The sequence below is a fragment of the Podarcis tiliguerta genome (genome assembly GCF_965153285.1).
Source record: "Podarcis tiliguerta genome assembly, chromosome: 12".
NCBI classification, from domain to species: domain Eukaryota; kingdom Metazoa; phylum Chordata; class Lepidosauria; order Squamata; family Lacertidae; genus Podarcis; species Podarcis tiliguerta.
In genome coordinates, this window is record NC_139545.1 from 52,812,895 (window position 1) to 52,832,059 (window position 19,165).

At 45.4% G+C, this 19,165-nt stretch overlaps 1 protein-coding gene across 1 annotated transcript in view; it reads right to left on the reverse strand.

The window, feature by feature from the left end:
- Positions 1 to 2,063: 2,063 nt before the first annotated feature.
- The window catches only part of LOC310660990 (vasoactive intestinal polypeptide receptor 1-like), a 39,787-nt gene continuing 22,685 nt past the window's right edge, over positions 2,064 to 19,165 (reverse strand). The window contains exons 7-13 of the mRNA XM_083406664.1: positions 17,233 to 17,386; positions 15,053 to 15,113; positions 11,913 to 11,985; positions 10,832 to 10,923; positions 8,596 to 8,725; positions 7,147 to 7,188; positions 2,064 to 5,014 (exon numbers count right to left, since the gene is read on the reverse strand). Coding sequence (XP_083262790.1) covers positions 4,832 to 5,014; positions 7,147 to 7,188; positions 8,596 to 8,725; positions 10,832 to 10,923; positions 11,913 to 11,985; positions 15,053 to 15,113; positions 17,233 to 17,386 — 735 coding nt within the window. The 3' untranslated portion in view covers positions 2,064 to 4,831. The remainder of the gene's footprint in view (positions 5,015 to 7,146; positions 7,189 to 8,595; positions 8,726 to 10,831; positions 10,924 to 11,912; positions 11,986 to 15,052; positions 15,114 to 17,232; positions 17,387 to 19,165) is intronic.

Consider the following 19,165-nt stretch of genomic DNA (forward strand, 5'->3'; position numbering starts at 1 on the left):
TGTATTTCCAGACCAGACCACACACACACACCCCCTGGTCAAACTTAAAGCACAGGTGGAATTTGGCAAAAGGAAGGAGTGATGTTATTGTCACTGCTGGTTCTGAATGTAAGCTGGTTATCTTCTGGTGTTGACTCTTAAGCTGGAAATCTTTCTTATCAACTGAAAGGGAAGGTTTAGGAAGAAATGTCTTCGTCTGCATGTTATGGATATGAATACTATTTAAATTTATTGTCCACCCCTTCACTCTAAGATCCCAGGGTAAGCTGCAACAACTAAAACACCATGTCACCAACATTGCATTTGTGAAAAACTTAAATTTGCAAAAAAAAAAAGGGGGGTCCTAAAAATATGCATCTCAGGTGTCAAAAGTTAGGTGCATCTTCAGCATTCATCAAAAGCTGTATAATTAAGATGTCAGATACATCTCTTTGCCCTGGCTTTTGACACCCGAGACTCGTTTTTCTATATCTTTGAATGCAAACTTACCAGATTTGTTTTTCCCACGCCAGGGCATGAACAAAGACACTTTCGAAATGATCGCTTCTCTCAATTTTGTGTTGCAACCAATGTGCACAACTGGGTGCATATCAGCCGAAAGAGCATGCAAAACTATGATAGCGACAACAGCATAGGAAAATGCAGTCAGCTAATGGAAAACTGCAATTCATGTAATAGGCTGGAATTTCTATAACTATCTGTACAGTGGTGCCCCGCAAGACGAATGCCTCGCAAGACGGAAAACCCACTAGACGAAAGGGTTTTCCGTTTTGGAGGTGCTTCGCAGGACGAATTTGCTATGGGCTTGCTTCGCAAGACGAAAATGTCTTGCGATTCCTGGGGGGTTTTTTCCGCTCCCCACCCCCTTTTTCTAAGGCACTAAGCTGCTAATAGCCTTTTAGCAGCTAATCCGCTAATCCCTTAAGCCTTTAATAGCCGCTAATAGCCACTAAACCGCTAATAGCGCTAATCCGCTAATGGGCTTGCTTCACAAGACGAAAAAACCGCTAGACGAAGAGACTCACGGAATGGATTCTTTTCGTCTTGCGAGGCACCACTGTACTTGAGGAGAAATGGGTGCCAAAAAAAAAATGTTTATGAATTTTCATATTCTGATATGGAAATGGAGCAAACTGAATTTAAGATTAGAAAAATGAGGAACTGGTAGGAAATTAAATTTACCATCCCTCCCTAGGGGCAACTAGAGAAGATGGACAGCTGAAGAGTTGACAGCAGGAGACAAATTCACCCCCAGGCAGCAGTAGTGATGATCTGATTTACCCTCCAGCCCAAGCTGGCCCCTTGATTGAAGGTGCCCTAGAGAACATCCCCTCCAGTAGGCCTTTTCCACCAGTGGCGTGGATGTACTTGGTGGCAGAAGTGGGTCACAGCCATCCGGATGCTCTGAGCTGCACTGGGTAGCTGGATGTAGCCACCAGTGAAATTCCCCACGATGTCTGAGTGTGACGCTATGTTGGTGGCATTGTGGGAAATTTAAACCTAGCTGACTGGTGTTGCTCAGAGGGTCAGGTTGGAGGCACCAGTGCTTATGAATACCAGTTGCTGGGAGCCACGGGAGACAAGAGAGGACTCTTGTGCTTGAATCCCGCTTGCGGGTTTCCCATAGGCACCTGGCTAGCCACTGTGAGAACAAGATGCTGGGCTAGATGGACCTTTGGCCTGATCTAGCAGGCTGTTTGGGATGCGGGTGGCGCTGTGGGTTAAACCACAGAGCCTAGGGCTTGCCGATCAGAAGGTCGGCGGTTCGAATCCCCGCGATGGGGTGAGCTCCCGTTGCTCGGTCCCTGCTCCTGCCAACCTAGCAGTTCGAAAGCACATCGAAGTGCAAGTAGATAAATAGGTACCGCTTCAGCGGTAAGGTAAACGGCATTTCCGTGCGCTGCTCTGGTTCGCCAGAAGCAGCTTAGTCATGCTGGCCACATGACCCGGAAGCTGTACGCCGGCTCCCTCAGCCAGTAAAGCGAGATGAGCGCCGCAACCCCAGAGTCGGCCACGACTGGACCTAATGGTCAGGGGTCCCTTTACCCTTTTACCCCAATGTCACCCCTTTTACTTCTCTCCCCCTCCCCATATTAATGAATAGGTGGCCCTATTAACAAAATAAAAATGTTAGATCAATTCTAGAAGATGCTTAAGCTCAGGCTTTGCTGAACCTCCAAAGGAAAAAGAATTTCTGGGAAAGCACCATCTGTTTTGATGGTATTGCATACATGATAAATAGTAATGCTAATGTCCAGAGCTGAGAGGGGGAGAAGTCACTGGGAGATGACAGTGTCAGCTGGGAGGCACTTTTAGAAGCGAGGGATAGGGAAAAGTGCATCTTCTGCATAGGGGGTGTCTTATTCTCAAGAAAGAGGTCTTTGCAAGAAGGCTTCCTCTGATACCTGGTACACACGTAATGCTAAGACATGGTTGGTTTAAGTCAAGGTTTGCTTAACAAACCATGAGTTTGCCAAGAGTTGTGAAACAGTCAACCCAACAAACCGTGGCTCGTTTCTCCTGTTTTCCAGCTGCTGTTGCCTCACCTTTGCACTCTGAAGAGTATCTGGTTCCAAAACATGGTTAAGGACTGGTGCTGGGTTCTAACACAAGGCCAAGCAATAGTTTAAAACAAACCAGGGTTGTTAGACAACAGCAAACCATGGCCTCAGATTGTGTTTTGTTGTCAGGAAACAAATAATACTTAAGCAACCGGGCAGGAATCACACATAACACTAATAACTCATTGTTTAATAAACCATGGTTGAGTGATCTATGTGTGAGCCAGGCCAATGTCTGCTTTCATAGATAATGTACAGACAGGATCATCCAAGATCCTTGATGTCTCGGGATTCCTCCCTTGATGCTGAAGCATCCAGAATCTAGTGGTTGACAATAATGGATCACTAAACTAGAGTTCTCAACATTTCCTGTTTAATAGAAAATGTGGAAACTTCAGCTTCTAGTGCCATCCATCTAATGCCTTTCACCAGTGCCAAATGTTCTTCAAGAACTGGTTCTCTATGTGTATATTAAGTTCCTCCCCTGTGCTACAAGCCCCTACGACCTACAATGGTGTCCTTAAAGAGCTGACTCGTTTTGTGACCCTGTGCACACTTGCTTGAGGGTAAGCCTCACCTGTTACTTCTGAAGTGCTCAGGATTGTGCCCTCTGATACTTTTGGGATTCCCATGAACCATTTTTGGGGTGCTCATGCTGAAGGTGTACCCAGAGCCAAGAGTTATGCCAGCAATGTCATTGTTTCTAATGGGGCCTCTGCTCAAGCGTTCTCCTTAGGCTGAATGTAAAAAAAGAATAATATCAATAATTTTAAAAATGAATATGGCAAATGGGTGGGCAGGGCACTGTTTGAGGTGACCGTTTCCCTTTGTAGACCTTCGGAGCAGTAGAAACCCGGAGGCAGAACTGCTTCTCAAGGAGATGTAAATAAACAAGATCTCTTTTGCATTTCAACAGTGCTATGCCCCGCCCCCTGCCCCCACTGTGAGATATATTTTGGAGTTTGAGAATATATGTTATTAAAAGCAAAATGTAATAATAACAATAAAAGATTTGTTGTGACTTGTTTCTGGGTTGTTGTTGTTTTTTCCCCAAAAAATTATTGGTTTTTCAAAAAAAAAAATCAAACAAACAAATGAACAAACAAACATAAATCTCCACTATATTTAAACCAAAGTTAGTAACGTTGTTAAGTGACTTCCTCGTATCCCCCTGGTTGTATTTCAATGTATATCATTTTTCAAAACCAATATTTTTATAAGGTTAACTTATTTACTTAACATCTTTCTTTCTTTTCAATTCAGCATTACAACATATTAATTCATCACATTACATATTAAAATCCTAAGCCTATCTGGTATTTACAAGCTTTTCCAATTAAATTAACTAAATATATTTAACTAAATAGTCTTTAAATTTCATTCATTCTTCTTGATAGTCCTCCTCCTTCTGGTCGCGGATTCTTCCAGTCAGGTCGGCTAGCTCCGAAAAATCTGCCATGTTTCTGGGGTTTTTATTTAAAGCAACACACACAAACACAAGGCCAGACTGCATTTCTGATATCAGCATATTTATTTGATACTAGGGGGTTGTGCCCCTGCTTGTTCTGCTTACCATTTCCCCTACTTTCCCCTTCCCCTAGAGCTTCCCCTTCCCACCCCGTGGAAATAATGAAGCTTGCTTTTCACCTCCCTAACGGGATTTCTGGAGCCACTTCTCTTTTCTACTCTGTAGCCCCACTTTACCCCTGTCTTCACCTCCAACCTCAAATCCACCCTCATCCTTTTGTGGAAGCTTCCTTGCACACAGACCACCCCTTTGGGAATCTCCTACCCCTTCCTCCTCTTACACATTGCTGCTAAGCACCCTTTTCACCTTCTGCAGAATTATAAAAACATCTTCTCTTATTCTGCAGGTACTTGCAGGCCCCTGCTTTCGTCTTCACCCACATTCCCACAACTCCCTAATCCCTCCACATTCCCATAGTCATGGAGTTCCCTGTCACTTTCCTAACTGCAAAACATCCATTTTTATTTTTATTTTAGTGGCTTTGTTGTACTCAAACAGCAGAGAGCCCTTCAGTATACTTTAATTGCACAAACCCTCCTGCAAAGGATGAGTGGTTTGAGGTACCCACATCACAACAGCCAACCAACCTGACCCTGACTTAGCAATTTCTGTCTGAAGGCTTGTAGGTCCCATAGGGACTTGTAGGGTGGAAGTCTTCTGATACAGCTGCCACTTCTGCTGGAACAAGAGGGCTGGGTCCCTCCCCCCCAAACCCTGGAGGTCATGAAAGTGAGGAACATCTTCAGACGGAGGACAGGCCGTTCTGACAGGCGCCCCTCTTGGGACTGATTCTGTCCAGCATAGATAACTGTGTGACGTAATCAACAGGGCTGTTATCTCTGGAGAGGCTCCGATGCACCCGGGCAAAGCTGAGGTAATGTCGGTAGTGCCACTTCCGGAGGCATTTCTTGAACTCGGCCTGGACCTAAGATGGAGGAAGCAACAGCAGGAAAGGAAATGGAGGCTTACAGCTGGGACAGAGTCAAAACACAGCCCCTAACTTCAGACCCTCGAAGTGTCCCTATTTTCCAGGGACATCCCTGATCAAGAGACGCCATCTTGGACATCCCTGATCAAGAGAAACCATCTTGGACATCCCTGATCAAGAGAAGTCATCTTGGTTTCTGATTTGATATTGGAATGTCCCACTTTTCCTAAGGATGTCACTAATTAAGCTGCATTTTATACTGTACTCTAACTTATATTTTAATCAACTGGTTTTTTTGTTTGGTAGGGTATAAATAAATTATTATTATTATTATCATCATCATCATCATCATCATCATCATCATAATCATCATTGGAGAGTATGGAGTTATCCAACTTGCACTTTGACGTGCTTTCAAACTGCTAGGTTGGCAGGAGCAGGGACCGAGCAACGGGAGCTCACCCCGTCGTGGGGATTCGAACTGCCGACCTTCTGATCAGCAAGCCCTAGGCTCTGTGGTTTAGACCACAGCGCCACCCACATCCCTCATTACCCCTTAACTTCCAATTCACCTCATTGTGCTTTTTATACCTTACTAGTCTATACACACTTCATTTTTATTATTCTTTTCAGTTAATTATCAGGAAAAAGTTTAAACTTTATAATTTCCTTAAACTTCAAGATTCAACCCAAATCTGTCAAGAGATTTGTGCTATTACAGTACTTTTAAAGATATTCTTTGAACATTGTACAATCTTTACTAAATTTCTGATTAGAATTCTCCCAGTCATCCTTGCAAGTTCTGAATATTGCCAATCAGTTTTTGTGGGGATTACATCACTTTTCCAGTTTTTTTGCTATTAAAATCCTCGCTGTTGTGGTTGCATACATAAAGAGGGTTCTGTTCTATTTGATTTGATTTATTTGTTTACTTATTCCATGTGTTGGCCACTTTCTGACCAAGGTAACTTAAAGTGACTTTCAATACACAAACAAACAAACAAACAGACACATGCATTAAAACCAGCATTAAAGAGAATAAATAGAAACCTAAACCCTATTTTTAGTTCTAAGAACCTGAGTTAAAGCATCCCCACCACTCAAGGAGGCAGTTAAGAGCCAAAGGCCTGGGGGTGGGGTGAGAGAAACATGCAGGCGCCAGGCACATAAAGCTAGGTAATGATGGTGCCAGATAAACCTCTCCAGGAAGAGCATGTGTGTGATGGCCTGGGATTCGGACTTGGAGGCTGAACCTGAGGAATCCCAGCCTGCACAGGAGTCCCCGCCTCCAGAACCAGCTGAGCCGGGGCTGGGGCTTGAGCCTGTGCTGGATCCTCAGGTGCAGGCACCAGCTGAGTCTGCTCTGGCTCCTGAGGTGATGGAGGACCCATTGCCTGCAGGTGCTCCACTCTCAGCCCCGTCAGAGGAAGCTGAGGTTGCCTCTGGGTCCGGTAACCCTCCAGCCTCTCCTGAGCTGCAGATGCTCAGGGCAGAGAGGCGGAGGGAAGTAAGTTCCTGCAGGAGGAGTGCTCACCTCCAGGCCAGGAGAGGCGAGTCACCAGAGGATCGGGGCCACCCTATGCCTTGAGGCAGATAAAAGCCAGCCAGCCCCAGTCCCAAGTTGTGGAAGCAACATTGTTGGTAGCCTGTTCCTGCCTGAGTTCCTGACCTCACCCGACTCCCTGCCTTGGACCCAGCTTCAGCTTTGACGGACAGCCTCCATACCGCACCCTCGACCTCAGACTGGACTCGGACCTCGCCGCACGGTTAACCCTCAGGACCAGCACAATGTGCCATGCGAGGAGTCACCACTGAAGAGGCCCTGTTCTTGTGTTGCCACCTTCCGGACCTTCTGAACAGGGGGCACATGGAGAAGGGCCTCAGGTGATGATTGCCAGGTCTGGTACATTCACTGGGGGGGGAGATGGTCCTTCAGGTACACCCTGGTGGGTGTCTGATCGTGGCACAGCGGCATGATCTGCCCAGTGGGATTTTGTCACCACCCTCTGGGATGACACCCAGGGCGGTTCGCCCCCACCACACACCCCTTCCTATGCCCCTGGTACTGGGGTCCTGAGTTGCATAAGCTTTATAGGTCAAAAAACCAGCACTTTCTCATTTCCACTTACCTCTCCGTTTAAGAAACAGTACAGGAGAGCGACAACAAAGCCCTTTGAAAGAGAAAGAGAGAGAAGAGAATTGTGGGAGAAGCACACACCTACCAAAAAAATGTGGCTTGATACGAAAATGGGCAAGGCACTTCACACAAGGACTGTTGTTTTCTTGCCCCTGCTTGCCACCTTTCTAGAGACATCTGATTGGTCTATGTCAGAAAAGAGGATAGGATACTGGACTAAGTGAACTTTGGTCTGATCCAGCCATACACAAACACATATTGAAAGGGAGAAGTGCTCCCATTTTGAGCCAGAGAGTGGAAAGCATCAGGAAATGCTTGGTTCTCAAGGAGCTTGCTTTTGGATAGCTTCAAACAGGAGCAAGCCTCTCCGGCTTCCAGTTCTCAGGAGAGTAGGAATTTGTCTTATACTGAGCCAGATCATTGGTCTATCCAATTGTAAGTCCAGCTGTCTGGCATAGTTTTCCTGGGATTGCAGGCAGGGGGCATTCCCAGCCCTGCCTAGAGATATTTGTGTCAGGAGCTCATCCTACACTCGAGTAAGACCCTGGTAGAGACACATGCCCAATTGGCATGCTCTCTCCCTCCTAGTCGATCGTTCGGGAGCTTCAAAAGCCTTCTTCAGCCCGAACATCACAGCGTCCGATGCCAACAGACATTGGCACCCTTAGGGATCCACAGAGTCTTCGCAGCTTGCGTGACAGACCTCAGCAACTCAGCATTTTGGCTAATCTACTTTATTTACATAGAAACACACACGGAGCACTGCACATGGCTCCCTCTCTCTCTAGCATCAGACAGCAAAGAGGAAAAGAAGAAAGGAGAATAGTCCCACTTTACGGAACACAGTAACACAAACATCCTGTCTCCGTCACTTCCCACTCTGTGGAGTCAAAACATACACCGTCGTGTGATAGACAACAATCCCATGACTGCAATCATGGAGCAGGAATTCTAACAATTTGGAGCTTGAACTTTCTGCATGGACGGCAGATGCTCTCCCATTGCACTGCAGACTTCCTGTATACCAGACATCCCCGGGGGAATATTATCAACAACCCTGGTCATTCCTCCCCAGAGAAAGCTCAACAACTATGGGCAATCCTCCCCTTCCACATACCCACCCCACGCATGCTCCTCCTCCCTCCAATGACAATGGGTAGATCACCACCAGTTTTTTTATACTGGGCGTAGATCATAGTCTCTTGGGAGTGGGATGTGCCTACTGTATACTATAGGAACACTGGGAGCCGTCATACCATCAGATAATTGGCTCATCTTGCTCAGTATTGTCCACGCTGATGGGCAGTATCTCTCCAGGGGTTCAGGGACAGAAGCTTACTCCAGCCCTGCCAGGAGATGCTATTGGGTTTTGAACTTGGGACCTTCTGCAGGCAACGGCAGATGCTCTACCACTGGGCTACAGCGCTTCCCCAACTCTTACCTGAAAGGAACCCAAGCCTAGCTCAATGTACAGCCTGGCGACCATCCCAATGCTCTCTGGAAAGAAGGCAAAGATGATGTAGTGAGCCCCAAAGAGAGGGATGAGCAGCAACGTCGATTTTGCTAGTCTCCTGAAAGAGAGAATGTGGATGGGATATAAGTTCAGAAAAGGCTACGTAGGTGTTTCCTGTGAAATGACCGGGGGGTGGGCAGCCAGAGATGACTCAGGTGGCAGTTTGCTGACAGGGTTCTGCAGGGCAATACAAGGTTTCTCAGGCAGGGAAGGTGCTTCCAATGTGGAAAAGACATCCACAGAACACTGGGGAGGTAGTAGTGGGTTAAAAAATGTTGGCAGGGGTTCTCATTCATGGGGAAGGTGTATGCATAGCTTTTGGATCAGGGCGTCACCCTCCACTGAGGTAGCAGAACAGAAAATACACCAGAAGAATCTTTCTGCTTCTGGTGCACTGCTCCTGAATGTGGTTTCCGCACAACCCCTGTGTGTCAGGAATGAGCCAGCTCCAAGAGAAGGTTTGCAGCCAACTGCAGAGAGCAACCAGGAACAGGCTTTGATGTTACTCAGGCAGGGGAGAGCAGGCAGCTGCAGACTCCGACTCTTCCTGACCTTGATGAGCCAGCTTATAAGGCAGTAGCGGAGAGCAGGCTAGAACACAGCCAAAGCTCTCCGGAAGCTCAAATAGGCGCAAATAGATACACAGAGAGTCTATCTGAAAAGGAAGAGGAGGGAGATGATCCAATAAATCTGAGGAGTTGGCGAATGGGAGGGCTGTTAGGAAGCAAAACAAGAGACGTAAGGTGTGAAAGTTCAATATATTCTGTAGATACCGGAAGCAGTCTTCAGAAGGGCCATTTGAGTGATGATGCTGGCAGCTGCGTTACAGCTGTCCGGAGCTATCTGTTTGTTTTTGCAATAAATCCTCCTTTTTAATTACCTACGCTTACTGGGTTACCAAGCTAAGAACCTGGACTCCTGACACTGTGAAACTGCAATCTTAGTGTCAAGCTTCTCTGTGGCAGTAGATAAGCAGAACAAAGTAAACAGACTTTTCTTATAAACTTTAATAATCACAGCGAGAGAACAAAGAACACATCTCCTAGAATGGTGGTGCTCCCAATTAAGGATCCCACCCACTTCTGCCCCTATTAAACTATGTCGCTCCTACATCTTGTAATCTGAGTTTGTACCCTCTGTGCTTTCTGTTCTGCCATTTTCTGAGCTCTCTGAGACTTTGGAGAAGGGGGGGGTGAATGCTGTCCAGAGACTGTGAATCTGTTAACCCTCTCTTTTCCTGTGTTTCTTCTCCTAGCTCAGGGGTCAGCAACGTGCAGCCCATGAAGTCCGTTTTACCGGCCCACGAGCCACCCACAAACTGAGCCACCCACTCGGCAAGTCCGCAGCATGGCATGGGGACTTGCCGAGTGGCACCAGAAATGGCGGCTGCACATGTGCAGATACCAGAAATCGCGTCTGCGCATGTCCAGACGCTGAAAATCGCTTCTGCGCAGGCACAATGTTTGGCATGCACAGAAGTGATTTCTGGCACCATGGACATGTGCAGATGCAATTTCCAGCATCGTGCTGCACCAGTCCGGCCCACAGACAATTTCCGTGGTAGTGATCCAGCCCATGGCCAGTAAACCTTGCCAACCCCTGTCCTAGCTGTTCCCCATTCAATATTTCCCAGCTTCTGCCTTCTGAACTATGTCCGTCTGCAAACCACTGTACCCAATCTATACTGTCCTCCTGCTCCTGGGGAGATTCAGGATCTGAATTAGGAGCAGAGGGAGTCTCCCACCAATCCTCCTCAGCACGGTCCCTGACACTTGGGCATGTTTACTCAGAAGCAAGCCCTGTTGGTATTCAAGGTTCAGGCCAGGTGGTGGTAGTGAGCTGCCCTTGGTGTCCCACCTATGCACAGAGTGGGACAGCGACAGTTCAACCTTCCTCCTCCTTCATGAATCTGCCCAGCTACCACATAAGCCACAACTTTGGCAGAAATCTGCTTACAGTGTACAGCAGGGACAGAGAACCTGTGGCCCTCCAGATGCTGTTAGATTGCAATGTCTACATCCCTGATCTTTGGCCATGTATTGGCTAATGGGAGCTGAAGCTCGTCAACATCTGGACGTCCACAGATTGCTCACCCTTGGTGTATGCTGGACAATCGGGGGTCTAACCTCTCCGGCTTGTGAGGATGAAAGGTTTGGCCACTTACACAAAATGCCTTGTGTGCCGTCCTCCAGTCTTTGAAGATTTCAATTTCTGCACCAAAATCCGGATTACGTTGAGAAAGATAGCAAAGTTCATCTAGAGAGACAAGAGGGAATCTCAGCATCGACCAAAGCTTAGTAAATACATTTCCAGATCACATTACTTTACCGAGAAATAACCTCGGATTGTATCCAAATGAGAGAAACAAGTGTAAGATACAGCCCTTCCTCTCTATGAAATCTAAAACAAGAGGGTAGATTGGGAGAAGATTTCTGATGGCAAGAAGACAACCAAGTATCTAAAGAGGTGGTAGTCAGCTTTCTTCCACTCAAGGTCTTCAGCCAGAAGCTGGAAAACCTTTAATTGGGGTTGGTTTTTCCTCTAGATCTCCTTTACTGAACAGTTCATGTGGGATAGATGACTGACAGGTAAAGGTAAAGGGACCCCTGACCATTAGGTCCAGTCGTGACCGACTGACTCTGGGGTTGCGGAGCTTATCTCACTTTATTGGCCGAGGGAGCCGGCGTACAGCTTCCAGGTCATGTGGCCAACATGACTAAGCCACTTCTGGCGAACCAGAGCAGCGCACGGAAATGCCGTTTACCTTCCCGCCGGAGCAGTACCTAATTATCTACTTGCACTTTGACGTGCTTTCAAACTGCTAGGTTGGCAGGAGCAGGGACCGAGCAACGGGAGCTCACCCCGTTGCGGGGATTCAAACCGCCGACCTTCTGATCAGCAAGTCCTAGGCTCTGTAGTTTAACCCACAGCGCCACCTGCGTCCCAGCACCATAATCTGTACATTCAGCCAAAAAAACAAACACCTCCATCCACGGTAATCAGGGAGCTGTGTACTTCCTCAGCCAAATCAAACAGACAAAAATTGGGGGAATTCCTCACCCTGACTGAACAATATCCCACTTCATAGATAAGGAGGTGGGCCTGATCCAGCTGGCTCTTCTTGGGTTCTTAACATCTCAAAGGGCGCAAGGGCGGCACACAGCCCAGTGTCCCCCCAATGACTGATGCCAATTGCTGGGCTTTCTCTTTTTCAAAGCGTTCATTTGATCAAAAGGAAAACTCACTATGACGGTTAATAGGATGGGTCCTTTGATGATCCAGAGGACTGCAGAGCTCTCCTCATCATCATCCCAGCATCTGAAACAGCCAACAAAAAAGAAACAAATTATGTCTATTACCTTGAAAGAAGTCCCTCGGCCATTTGATGACTGTGCCGTGCTTTGTACAGTAGCACTTTGGTTCTCAATCGCCTTGGTGTTCCGGTTTGTGAACTTTTTTCAGAAGCCGAACATGCTCTATTTTGAGTGCCGCGCTTCCTTTTCAAGTGTTACGCTGAGGCCTGTCTGTTTTTGCTATTTATTTTTCGTTTTTGTGACTCTGCGGTGATCCAGTTCAGCTACCGATTGATTGATTGTGTGACTGCAGTACATTGTTTATTGCTTTCATTTTATGAATCAACGGTCTCGCTAGTTAGTCAAATTCATGTTAAATTCCTGTTTTAGGCATTGTTTTTAAAAGTCGGGAACAGATTAATCCCTTTTGCATTACTTCCAATGGGAAAGCGCGCCTTGGTTTTGGAACGCTTTGGTTTTGGAACGGACTCCCAGAACGGATTTAGTTTGAGAACCAATGTAATGTAAAAACCCTTCCTTCTTGTCCCAGCTATCAGTCCCTCTTAATATTTCTGCTTCCTTTAAAACAAGAATCAGTACCAGAGAGAGGTAAGAGGTTTAGATCACCAACTGTGTGGGATGTAAAACTGCAGTCAAGTACAACATTCCTACAGTGGACATATTAGGGGATGTTTTGTACCACTCAGGAGAAGACTTCCTGTTTCCTCCTGAGCTGGGACATGTGACTTCCATTACATGTGACTTGAAGAGGGTGTGGTCTGTTGTACTAGCATGGAGGAGCACATGACCTCCATGTTCTGATCAGTGTGTCTTCCCCATTTTGTATGTTGCTGTGTGTTTGGAAAAGTTACTGCTTAGTCACAGTCACTTGGGACTAACTTCTTTATGGAATAGTTCTAGTTGTTATGTAAACTAAGCCTGCCTTCAGGGATATGTCTGTGACCCTGAATGAATCTGTGAGTAAACTACTTTCATACAGTGGTACCTCTGGATGTGAACGGGATCCGTTCCGAAGCCCTGTTCACATCCAGAAGTGAATGCAACCCGGAAGACACAAGATTTACCCACCCGGAAAGAATGGCAGATGAAGTTGATGGACTACATGGAACTGGCGGAAATGACTTGCAGAATCTGAGACCAGGGAGAGGAGTCGGTGGAAGAAGACTGGAAAAAGTTTAAAGATTATTTACAGAAATCTTGTAAAATTAATGAATGTTAAAAAATTCTTGGAATGAAGTTATATGGCTTTAGCAGAAACGTTATAAGGATTTAAGTATAAATAGATTAATGGATTTTTAAAGGTAAAATAAGGTTAAATGTGCTAGGATAATTATAGGACAGATAACAGAGGAAGATGGAAAGGAATTGCTGAAACATTTGACAGAAGTGGAATACAAAAAGGGAGGTGTGAGGAGGTCGGTGAAATAAGTGAATGAAATATAAGATGTTGAAATTGTTTGAGTGTTTTAAATTGTTTTTATTTGGTTTTGTTAGTTTAATGTGTCTAGTGTTATGTAATGTCTTTATATTGTATTGTATTGTTCTTTTCCCCCCTGTTTTTATTTGGTTTTATAGTGTGTAAATTGTTCAAAAAGCAATAAATATTATAAAAAAAACCCCAGAAGTGAATGCAACCCACGCCCGCGCATCTGCGTGTGCGCAGGTTGCAATTAGCCGCTTCTGTGCATGTGTGTGATGTCATTTTGAACATCTGCACATGCGCGAATGGCGAAACCCAGAAATAACGTGCTCTGTTACTTCCGGGTCGCCGCTGCACGCAACCCGAAAATACTTATCCCGAAGGAAGCTACTTCAACCCGAGGTATGACCATATTAACATTAATTAGATTCTTGTGTTTATTCTTTTTAAGAGGGATTAAAAGGGATTTTACCAGGAAGGAATCTTTAATAGTAAGACTCAGATGAGTCAGCAACAAGCTGTTTGCTGCGCAATTCAAAAAGGGGGATGTTTGGAACTCTGCTAGAATATGGAACTTGTTAGCACAAGTTAGGAAGGATATCATTAAATAACATATCCTCTCCTGCCTCCCTAATCATCCCCACAAGCTGATCCATCTAGCTCATTGTTAGCACCTCTCAAGAGTTTCAGAAATGGGACCTCCCTATGTCAAAATGTTGGAGATCAAACCAGGAACCTTCTCTCAAATGAGTTGCTCAGTGCTGAGCTATGTCCATTCCCCATTCTCAATTCACAGTTGTCATAGTGCCCTAAATTAGGGATGGATAAATTGGTCCATTTCACTGTGTGTTCGTTTCTCTTTTTAAATAATTATTGAATTCAGTCCTCTGCATTTCTGCGGTAATTGTTGCATTAAACAAAATTCTCGTGAAAATTTGTCAGACTCATAGTGCAAATTTCTCTTTAGTATCACATTTTTGCATGCGGTTTTGGCTAACGTAACAATTCCTGCAGGCAATGTTTCATAATAAAATGCATTTTGTGTTATTTTTATAATATATGTATTTTAATGCACATATTAAATGCATCTTCCCTAATACAGTGGTGCCTCGCAAGACGAAATTAATTCGTTCTGCAAGTTTTTTCATTCTACGAGTTTTTTCGTCTTGCGAAGCACCAATGTGTATTGACGGTTTCCCATAGGAATGCATTGGCGGTTTTAAAAAAAGGCGCAAGACGTTCCGTCTTGCGAAGCAAGCCCATAGGGAAATCCATCTTGCGAAGCAACTCAGAAAATGAAAAACTCTTTCGTCTTGCGAGTTTTTCGTCTTCCAAGGCATTCGTCTTGCGAGGTACCACTGTATGTCCGTTTTTGTATACATGGTTTGTGCACAAAACTGCATTGCAAAATTCAGAGAAGTTCAGATTTTGAAGAATAGCTGCGTCTTGGTTGGATGAATTTATCTTTAAATTGCAAGCAAACCTGAATAACACCTCCCCTTATCACTTCCATTAATTTAGCCTCCGGGGACCCTGGTTCCCCCCATTTTAAAATTTCAGCATTTAAATTTCTGAGACTGAATGAAAACTTGGAACGTCTCCCTGTAATCATTTTGTGAAAATCTAGCAGTAAAAAAAATAGATAAATCACCCAGTATTCTGTCTGTAAATCCTGCTCAAGATCCATATCATTGTTATGATCACTGGTGCTCCTGAAACAAAGGGGGGAAAGCAGATTAAATAACAGTCATAGGTTAAAATAAAATAAAATAAAATAAAGATATAAAACCACATAAAAGATATAAAACCATGATAAAAAGATAAACAACAAGCCAATAGACCCTCCCCCCAAAAAATACATTTTAAAAGGGCATAGGATGTAGCTCAAGTCAGGCAAAGGGCTGGTTGAAAAGGAACGTTTTTGCCTGACGCCTAAACATGTATAATGAAGGCGCAAGGCAAATTTCCCTGGGGACAGCATTACACAAATGGGGAGCCACTGCAAAAAAGGCCCCTTCTCGTGTTGCCACCCTCTGGATCTCTCGTGGAGGAGGCACATGAAGACGGACCTCAGAGGATGAACTCAGGGTCCAGGTAGGTTTATATGGAAAGAGGCAGTCCTTGAGGTATTGCGGTCCTGAGCCATTTAAATGAGGAGAGGGAGTTCCCTGCACTCCAACTTGAACTCCTTGGAGTAAAAGGTGGACCATACTATACAGTGGTACCTCAGGTTAAGTACTTAATTCGTTCCGGAGGTCCGTCCTTAACCTGAAACTGTTCTTAACCTGAAGCAGCATTTTAGCTAATGGGGGCCTCCTGCTGCTGTGCCGCCGCTGCACGATTTCTGTTCTCATCCTGAAGCAAAGTTCTTAACCCAAGGTAATATTTCTGGGTTAGAGGAGTCTGTAACCTGAAGCGTATGTGACCCAAGGTACCACTGTAATCAATCCATCATACCCTTGCCATTTATTTCACACAAAAATGAAAAGAGGATTTGTTTGATTCCATTTTCATTTGTCAAGAAATGAATGCACACCTTAATCACAGGGCTGGATCAACAAACCCACTAAAACTCATCCAGTGAATCAATTACGCTTTGATTAAGTGGGTGACAGCCCTAATACACGCCTGGTAAATGAAATCGCGGACAGGAGTCAAAATATGGGCAGTAGAAGGGAAAGGATTATGATTGTAAAAGAGGAAATATGTATCAGATTAAAGTATGCTATCTAACGCGGTAGAAAAAAAGGGTTGGAATAAAAGAACCATAGAGGTAAGGGTGAGAAGTCAAATTGCTAGGGGAAATAATTACTGAAGTTGATTTGTTTCTGAAAATTCTGAGACACACCAACGCAATTGGATGCAGAGAAGACATCTCCAAGCAATTCAAACAGGTGTCCCAAACCCGTAGGCAAGGATAAGGTGTTGGTTTGCTTAACGCAGTGGCATGCAATGTAGTTCTCCCTCTAGAAGATTGGACTTCAATTCCCATCAGCACTGGCATGGCCAATGGAGGTTGATGGAAATCATAGTCCAACAAAATCTGGAGTTCATCACCCTTGGCTTGATGCAAAAACACCAAGTGTGCTTGCAGATCTTAGCAGGGGGTGGGAGGAAGAATTTGGAATCCAGTTCAGTTGAGTGATAGGGAATATCAATAATAATAATAATAATTATAATAAATTATAATAAATTTCCCCAGCCACTCTGGGCAGCTCCCAACAGAATATTAAAAACATGATCAAACATTAAAAACTTCCTTAAACAGGGCTGCCTTCAGATGTCATCTGAAAGTCAGATAGTTATTTATTTCCTTGACATCTGATGGGAGGGCATTCTACAAGGCAGGTGCCACTACCAAGAAGGCCCTCTGCCTGGTTCCCTGTAACTTCGCTTCTCACAGTGAGGGAACTGCCAGAAGGCCCTCAGAACTGGACCTCAGTGTCTGGGCAGAATGATGGGGATAGAGATGTTCCTTCAGGTATACTGGGCCGAGGCCGTTTAGGGCTTTAAAGGTCAACACCAGCACTTTGAATTGTGCTCGGAAACGTACTGGGAGCCAATGTAGGTCTTTCAAGAGCGGTGTTATGTGGTCTCGGCGGCCGCCCCCAGTCACCAGTCTAGCTGCTGCATTCTGGATTAGTTGTAGTTTCTAGGTCACCTTCAAAGGTAGACCCACGTAGAGCACATTGCAGTAGTCCAAGCAGGAGATAACCAGAGCAGACACCACTCTGGCGAGACAGTCTGCGGGCAGGTAGGGTCTCAGCCTGCATACCAGACAAAGCTGCGAGACAGCTGCCCTGGACACAGAAGTCAAAGCCTTCTACTAACCCCAGCCAATCAGGATGAAACTCCATGCGTACTGTTTGTCCGACACAAAGGTCAGCATCAGTAGGGTTTGCAGATACATGCCCTCGACCAGCAACCAGAAGAAGTTGGCTAGGATGCTGAACTGGAAGAAAGCCACTGCAGACTTGCATGCCACCTACAGGACAAAACAAGGTTCATTTCAGACAAGGAGGTTCTATCACCAGGTAAGGTTTTCTTTCTGCTGAGCAACATTCAACTGAGGGCTGTGACCTTTTTCTTCTCCTGTCTGAGATGATGATCATTATAGAAGCATAGAATCAGAGAGTTGGATGGGATCCTGAGGGTCATCTGCAATGCCGGATTTATGTATAAGCTAAACAAGCTATAGGGACGCGGGTGGCACTGTGAGTTAAACCACAGAGCCTAGGACTTGCCAATCAGAAGGTTGGTGGTTCGAATCCCTGTGACGGGGTGAGCTCCCGTTGCTCGGTCCCTGCTCCTGCCAACATAGCAGTTCGAAAGCACATCAAAGTGCAAGGAGATAAATAGGTACCGCTCTGGTGGGAAGGTAAACGGCGTTTCCGTGCGCTGCTCTGGTTTGCCAGAAGCGGCTTAGTCATGCTGGCCACATTGGACCCTCGGCCAATAAAGCGAGATGAGCGCCGCAACCCCAGAGTCGGTCACAACTGGACCTAATGGTCAGGGGTCCCTTTACCTTTAAACAAGCTATAGCTTCGGGCCCCACTCTCTTGGGGGGGGGGGCAAAAAATTAAAGGGGAAAAAATCCTGGATGTACATTTCCAAAATATGAGTTAAAAAAAAAATGAAATCTACATACAGCAACAGTGTTGTGTTGGCTCCTATGATGTAACTCATGGTCCCCACCTGCTAGCCTGCTCCCTAAAATATCACTGGTTTGCTCCTTTCTATATATAGGCTGCCTACATTCTGCATGGATTGGTTGCATGGCAACAAGTGCAAATGGCTTGAGATACCTATGAGGTCCATAAATTACCATATATCATATATTCAACACAAAAAACAGCGACAATTTGTTGTTGACAAAGGACAGCTGGACATACAAAGGGCCCCATTACCTTCAGTAGCTTAGGGCCTCATCAAACCTAAATCGGGCCCTCGTCATCTGAATCACAGCTAAAGAATCCTTGATGGTTGACCATCCAATCTCTGTTTGAAAACCTCCGAGGAAGGAGAATTGACCAACTTCCTCAACTGTCAAACAGCTCATACAATGGGAAATTTCTTCCTAATATTTGGGCAAATGTTGATGATGGATTGGGGGTGGTGAGGATTTTCCTAGTTAATCGCTCACAAAAGAGTCTCTAAAGAACTCACCAAAAAAACACATTGCATTCAAACCATCACAATGGCTGATAAATGGACCCAGCAAAACCTTGGCAGCAGAAAAATGGCCACAGGCTATCGGTGATGGTACCAGGTGGACTTCCCTGGGGAGAGCATCCCAGCCACAACTGGGAAAGGTTGGTAAGTGAAGCTTTCTGCTGACAGAAAGAACTTTTCCACTCTTGAGAAAGTGATGGACTGGTTTTGCTTGGGTCTAGTATTCTGCTCATGCTTCCAGTCTGTACATTCCACCCCTCCTTTTTTTTTCCAGAAAGGGCAGTGGAGTCTCCCCGGTACTCTCACCTCACAAAGCGAACTGAGTCTGTCCCCAAGACTTCTTACCCACTAGGGGAATCAGGAAGCATGAAATGGCCATGTTGACTAAGGTCAAAGCCATCCTTTCCCCCTCACGAAGCGAAACAGAAGCCATGTCTGAGAAACCTCATAGCCCACTCCTTCTTCAAACACTAAGCTTTTGTTTCAGGTAGGTAACCGCGTTGGTCTGATGCAGTCTCTCTCTCTCTCTCTCTCTCTCTCTCTCTATATATATATATTGTCCAGTAGCACCTTAGAGACCAACTAAGTTTGT